The 7,063-nt window shown below is 47.8% G+C and overlaps 1 protein-coding gene across 1 annotated transcript; it reads left to right on the top strand.

Annotated features, from left to right (window-relative positions):
* Positions 1-157: 157 nt before the first annotated feature.
* On the top strand, positions 158-2,296 carry LOC103268850 (homeobox protein orthopedia). The gene is made up of 3 exons (XM_008066449.2): positions 158-323; positions 1,570-1,979; positions 2,150-2,296. Exons 1-3 carry the CDS (start codon positions 287-289, stop codon positions 2,294-2,296), a joined length of 594 nt encoding a protein of 197 aa, XP_008064640.2. The 5' UTR covers positions 158-286.
* The last annotated feature ends 4,767 nt before the right edge of the window (positions 2,297-7,063 follow it).

Here is a 7,063-nt window from a genome sequence, read left to right as displayed (position 1 = left end):
CGGGCGGAGTGGGGGACTCTCCGGGTGCTGACATTTGCAGGCTGCCCTCCTGATTGGTCCCCTCGCCGAGCTGCTCACGGGTTCATTCAACTGTTAAGCACCTCCCCGTCTCTCTAAAGGACATTATAATGCAAGAAGCCCCCTTTTTAACCACAAACCGAATTTTCTTTCATTTAGGTGATCTATATATATCTATATCGTATAGCCTATAGCTTATATCTATTTTAAATAACTTAAAGCCGCTAAAATTTGGGGGGGAACAGCCTTCGCCCTGGAGCGGTGCGCGATGCTGTCTCACGCCGACCTCCTGGACGCCAGGCTAGGTGAGTGCGCGCCTCTGCCCGGGCAGCCGGGAGAAGCCGGGGCAGGAAATTGCCAATTTGTGACTTATTTTACCTTAATGTGCCCTAAATGGACTAATTTCTTTAAAAGTAATTGTGCTGCATTAAAGTTTAATTTGATTTAACATCGTCTTAAAAAAAAAATCTATGGAATATGTAGATCCAAAAAAAGGGTTGGGGACTGTTGTTCCTTTTTGTTTTTCTTATTTTTCTCTTCCTCCGCCCCCCTCTTTTGGAAAGGCGATCTACCCCGTGGTAATTTGTTCGGAGGTGCTGCGCCCTCTCTCTTTTTCCTCTCCTGTTTGGCTTGATTTGGGATTTCTTTTTCTCTTTCCTCCCTTTCTCTCTCTCCACGCCTTTTTCCTTTCTCCTTGTCTAGGGGTGGTTGAATTTGTTTTAAAATAATAATAATAACCCAGTATAATGGGAAAGCCGCTGCCATCGAGGCGGATTTGCCGGGTGTGCCCGCTGAGAAGGAGAAAAGTCCAGTCCAGCTCCGCAGCCATCCCGCCTGGCGCACGGCACGCGCGGCGCTGTCGGTGACTGAGACGACCGGCGCCGTTCCTTCCGCCAGAAGGAAAAGTTGAACCCTCTAAAGTTGGATTCGCTGTCGTCCGCAGAGTTGACTGGAGTTTCCTTACTGCTGTCTGGGTTGTTGGGCTTTGGGTTTCCGGTTTGGGAATCTTTGGTGATGGATGTGACTCCGTTTCCCAAACACGTTCTCTGATTTGAGGGGAAGGCGGAGCTGATTTGGGGTTGGTTTCGGGGTGGAGGTTTGGGGCCGATTCATCTTCCGAAAGGGAGAGGGCCTCGGCGGAGGCCGGGGCAGCTCCTCAGGCCGCTGAAGGCAGGTGGGCCGCCGCCTAGGAGTGTTCCGTGTTCTTTTTCTCTTCACCCGGTGTCCGAAGTCGCGCCTCGATTTCCTGGGGGCGCCGGGGTAGTGTTCATGAGCGGGATTCGAAGCGTGTTTTATTGCCGGGACTGGGAGAGTTTTCGAGTGGGAGAGAAGGAAGCACGTGCTGTTTACTGCGGGACCGGCTGCAGAGAGGGGATGGGCCCTGGGCTGCGACTCCAACCTACCGCCCAAGCCTAGTCGAGCGCCTGGGGGTGTCCTTCCACAGGGCGAGTGTGGGCGCGAAGGAGCTCAGCGTGGCGAGCGGCCGCGCGGGAGAGAGCCCCTCCCGGCGTCGCCGCGAGAGTCGTGACCGCGACCCCCTTGTCTCTCCAGGTATGAAAGATGCGGCGGAGCTGCTGGGCCACCGGGAGGCGGTGAAGTGTAGGCTGGGCGTGGGCGGCTCCGACCCCGGGGGCCATCCGGGGGACCTGGCGCCCAACTCCGACCCCGTGGAGGGAACCACTCTGCTACCCGGGGAGGACATCACCACCGTGGGCTCCACTCCGGCCTCGCTGGCGGTGAGCGCCAAAGACCCGGACAAGCAGCCCGGGCCCCAGGGCGGCCCGAACCCCAGCCAAGCCGGCCAGCAGCAGGGCCAGCAGAAGCAGAAGCGCCACCGGACGCGCTTCACCCCCGCGCAGCTCAACGAGCTCGAGAGGAGCTTCGCCAAGACGCACTACCCGGACATCTTCATGCGCGAGGAGCTGGCGCTGCGTATCGGGCTGACCGAGTCCCGGGTGCAGGTACGCGGGCTTGGGGCGCTGGCGAGGGCGGGGAGCGGGCGGCGGGTCTTTCCTTCCTCGGTCAAGATCCTGGCGGCGACTCGGCTGCCTGTGCGTTCCTGGGGTCTGCCCTGAGACTGGCCCCGGTTGCCATCTTCCAACGAACATGCTTGGCCCCTAGGTCCGTCTAGTATAGCAGCGGCCCGAAGACAGTCCTCCAAAGCGAGGCTCGGCGTCGTGGAGCTGCCGGGCTCACCTCCTTCCTCCGGAGAAGGCGCCTCCGCAGCTCCCAGGCGACCGGGCCCAGCGCGCAGCTCAGCCAGAGCTTGTGCCATTGACATGTATTTCACGATCCCCTAACGGGCTGGCGTTAAGCGTCGGGAAAAACGGGAAAATGCACAATTATACAGAAGATAGGGGAAAGGAGAGGACAAGGCTTCACGGGCACCTTTTTTTTTTTTTTTTTTAGAAAGAGTTACACCCGGGATTCACAGCGTAGTTTTATTATCTTAAAGGCGAGGGGATTGAACTTTGTTGGTCTATCAGTATGCTGTGGGCGGCGGGTGATATCCACCACAGCCTGCAAGTCCTGTTTTGTTTAGATTCCCCTAAGGAAATTGGGGCGGGGGCGGGAGGAGAAGGCCTCCTGTTGTAGATATCCGAAGAAGGGACATTTAGGATGGGAAAGGTTGACAGGTAGTAGACGAAATCTTCTCTGAACCCTCATTCTCCTCCAACTACTCTCCAAGTTGTACATGTATATATAACCTAGAAAATCACACTATAGCTTTTCTGAAAATCGGGGGATAAAGGTATACGCCTAATGAATCCTAGATTTTTTTTCGCTTTTTAAAAAGAATGAAAACAATAGATCGAATATTTTATGGACGGATGCCTGGAGTTGAAATTCCAAGTGCGCGCTTAGTCTGGAGCTATCCAGGGTGCTGAAAACCTTCCTTTGCTGTCTTGGTCGTTGGAATATCATATCTGATATTCCTGGGTGTCAACGTGACTATTGAAACAGCCCTTCCTGTTTTTATAAATTAACTTTACAGATCTTAGTTACTTTACATTTGATCTAAGAAATAAGCGACAAGGGTATTCGAATCCACAGTGTTGAGTATTTCAGTCTCCGTTAGGCATTTTAAGATAGTCTAAACTGAAAAAATAGCACATGCTTCTATTCTAATAGTGAGTAAATGAATATCATCGAGGACTTTAAATGGTCAAATTAATAAAGTAATATTGAGGGTATAACATAATGATTAACATTTTTATTCCATAAAATCTGGGTACTATTTTTTTTCTTCACTGAACTCTGAAAGGCCTCTAAAATCACACACTGAAAGAGTGCTAATTGCGTAGTGCAGCTATATTATTCATACCTTTTAAAATGTTCACTTTTCGCTTTTTAAAAAAAAATCTGAAGTTGAGTTCAAACCTCTTCAGAAATATACAATTTTAATACCTTCATCAATGCAGACGATATTACTCATTTGTAGGTTAAAATTTATAAATTTGGTTGTTTTTTGTTTCCCAAGTAAAACACTACCTACTAATTTTTGTTTTAAAGAGGAAAATGCTGTGTCTTAGCCTAGACACACTGGTAATTAGTTTAAATTAATTATAGAACTTAAAATCACAAATAAAATATAATTGGACAACTGATTTTATGAAAAAAGAAAACGAGGTCTATTAAACTTTATTAGGTCTTCCAAAGGTTAATGACAGTGATTCTATTAATAGAAAAAAGTTGTAAATGAAATAAAATATAAACTATGTAATAGAAATAGTTATTTTCAAAAAATACACAAAAGAATATGCAGGAAGAAAGAGACAAAGTACTTTAATTGTTCTAGCATAATATCCAACCACTGATAATAGCTTGAGACTGCTGATAGAAACAATTTAATAGAATGGTAATTTCAATATTTTTAAAAATAATGTTCCATAGTTTAAAAAGTAATCAGATCAACATAACCTTCCTAATTAACTTTTCAAAATGATTAACATTATGTAATGTAATGCAAAAATAATTTATGGAAAATGTATTTGGTTCACAATTCACTGTACCATTGCTCCTTGACCAAATTCAAATTAAATAGTAATTGGTTTTTGTTCTTATATGATGAGTACTTCATAGTTTTCTTTATAGTTAACAGATTGCCACACATTCTTTTCAGTATGTGGGCCACTGCACTGATTAAAAATTATCTAAACATTCAATTCATTGCAACTGTATGTTTTTAAAGATGCTTTTTTATTCTAGGCTAAGTTATCCACTACACACATTTTTTAAAACCTCTCTCTGGTACATATCACACTTTTTGGTATTTATGAAAGCACCTTTACTCACATGGAGGCCAGTTCCCTGTCTGATATCGCTCCTCTTTTCTGGCTCGTGTAATAAAACCATTCCTTTTATAGCATGCCATTATTAGAAACCAATTTCAGAATTATTTATAACCTGGAATGGCTTATTAAGCAGCAATGCGAGAATCATGCAAATTACGCGATCAAATGCAATATAATAAGCATAATCATTAGTCTCTAGCACGGATTAATTAACTTTCAATATTTTATTTACATAAAAACCAAATCAGTGAAATAACTTCTGCACAGTCAGGCTTGCCTTTCAATATTTTATACGAACAAAAATAATGTGCTGTAATCCCATTGACCGTGTCCCCCAGAATGGCCCTGTCACCTGCCACATCTTAATAGGGGGACAAACTGAGAGTATTTTCTAGTTTTCTAATGGAATGAGAAATTGCATTTTCTTCCTCTCCCAGCACTATTAAAGCGTAATGAATTCGGCCCAGAGTTCACGGCTGGCTGATCGAAATGAACCTGAGATCTAGGCTTTAATACAGCTCCCCAGATTTCCTCCCAAATCTTCACATTAATCATTTGCTGGATTCCAATGAGATCTTCATAAAGCGTTTGCTTCAAGGGGGAAAAAAGTAATATTCTCTCCTTCTCCCCCTCTTTCTCCATTTCTGAGCCATTTATAGCTGGGGAATTAAACGGGCTATATATTTTAAAATACATTTACAGTATGTCTATATTACTGTAACAGCAGATATCATGAAAGTGGATTTTTAGATTCCAACCTCCATTAGATTCTCACTGTTGTATTAAGCATTTTCTGAGAGGTGCTGCATTTCAAACTGAGTACAAAGTTGGCCCATGGCTGCGGTTAATATATTTCCTGGAGTTGTCATCTGTGCATTCTGAAAATCTCCCTTAGGTTTTGCCTGCATTTTAATCCGTCATGCTCTAGTTTTCAAGTGGAAACATTCACATTTTAAAAACATATGCATCATAGCTTGGAACGGAGGTGCTCAGACCCCATGCAGATTTTTTTCCCCAATCCCAGTAAGCCATGAAACATAAAAAAAATTGTAGCCATCATTTGACTGCTAGCCCTCAAACATAATTGAGCACGATTTTTCGATTATTCCTACAATATTTAGTTCTCTAACAGCTGTTCTTTTCCGCCTGTGCCTGAGCAGGTCCTAGATTCAGACACCTTTCTGGCGGTCGTGTATTCGATTGAAATCCTACTGGGCAACCCGTCCCCCTTTCTTTTTCTGCTCCCTCCCCCCCACTTCTCCTTTCCTCCCCCACAAACAATCTAACAATCTGGGATTCACTGGCGCTTGCAGGGTCTCAACAGCCGGTCTCGACTTTATATTTCCAAACACGTCCGGTGAGTCGTATAAGGTGTGAGGACCGTCGGGACACACGCCGTCCTGTCTGCCTCCCCCCAGGTCAGCGTTGGGTGGGTGTCTCAAGCGACTCGTGACCGCAGGCCTCCTCGCGGCGCTTTCCTGCCCTCCGCGGAAGGCCGCTAACAGCTCAATCCGATCGCATTGATCCCCCATCCACCATCAAGGGCCCTGCGGTCTCATTAATCCGCCGCGCCATCGGCTCGGGGGCTGCCGCCGGAAAGGGCCGCGGCATTTTTAACTCGTCGCCAACACGGACGTAGGCGGCGACCTGGGAAACGCCTTAGACACCAGAGAAAGATCAAGTGGTGGGGGACGAGCAAGCCTGGTGCACAAGGCCAGGGCCGGCCCAAAGCCGGGCGAGACTTCCAGAGGGCAACACCGCTCCTGCCGCGAGCACACAGCGAGCCTTGAGCGCACCGGTGTGAACACGCCGCTGTGCATGGCTGACTTCCCGAGACCCCCGGCCGGTGTGTCCACGCTCCTGACACTTCAGCTTGCAGAATAAACACTAAATAGATTGGATTAACGGATGAATAACCCTTTTGGCCACGAATGTGGTGGTCAAAGTGCGTTGGCCAAATCCTAGGAGGAAACGCCATCAGTCCTTGCGCCATGTCCCAATCATTGGTACTTAGGCACAGTAAACCTCCAGCTGACTGGCATTTAAACGGTGAGCCTGCCAAGTAGGCATGTTGGCAGACTTGCATCATGTGCACACGCATGAAAAAATCAGACCCAAACAGGGGGAGATGGGAGGCTATCTTGGTCGGGCAGCTTTCTTGCAGAATTCTTCCCCCGTGACAGTGAGTTTTACATGCCGAGGCAAATATGCCTGGGGGGGAGGGAGGTCTGAAATTCCCGGGCCACTGTTGGGGGGGGTAGGGAGGAATATATTTTTATCAAAACCACCGTTTGTCCAAACAAAATCAAATTTGATTACTACGTAGAGCTTTTTAAACCTGGCCCATTTTAATTCGTATTGGTCAGAAATTTGTTTTTCGTTTATAAGCGAAACGGGGGCGAGTGGCGGGAATCAGAGGCCTCGTACTTGGGATCCTTCGTGAGTTCCTGAAAAGAAGAGACTCGAGGCTCCAGGCTCGGGCTCGCTGCAGGCTCCCGCCCACCGCACAGCGCAGACAAAGGTGCCCTTGGGGCGGTTTAGACGGGTGGCAGCAGCGCCAAGCGCTCGCAGAGGTCTGGGCGGCGACCCAGCAACGCCGTAGCGTGGCGGCGCTCACCCCCACCCCCAGTCGCGACATCAACCCCTCCGCGCGGTCAGCCATGGCGTCAGGAGCTTTCCTTTGTCTTTTGGCGCTGAAACTGACGACGCCACCCCTGGCCAGCCATCAAGCCCCCCGTTTCCCGCGTTTC

The sequence above is a fragment of the Carlito syrichta genome, unplaced genomic scaffold (genome assembly GCF_000164805.1).
Source record: "Carlito syrichta isolate Samal-C Ts95f unplaced genomic scaffold, Tarsius_syrichta-2.0.1 Scaffold308934, whole genome shotgun sequence".
NCBI classification, from domain to species: domain Eukaryota; kingdom Metazoa; phylum Chordata; class Mammalia; order Primates; family Tarsiidae; genus Carlito; species Carlito syrichta.
Note: the sequence above shows the minus strand (reverse complement) of the source record. Positions and strands in the feature narration are given on the sequence as shown.

Excerpts from the sequence above, each read along its gene's own strand:
- LOC103268850 (XM_008066449.2), top strand. The coding sequence starts at position 287 with ATGCTGTCTCACGCCGACCTCCTGGACGCCAGGCTAG. Across the intron at positions 324-1,569 it reads CCTCCTGGACGCCAGGCTAG|GTATGAAAGATGCGGCGGAG; the intron begins GTGAGTGCGCGC and ends TTGTCTCTCCAG. Across the intron at positions 1,980-2,149 it reads TGACCGAGTCCCGGGTGCAG|TATAGCAGCGGCCCGAAGAC; the intron begins GTACGCGGGCTT and ends AGGTCCGTCTAG.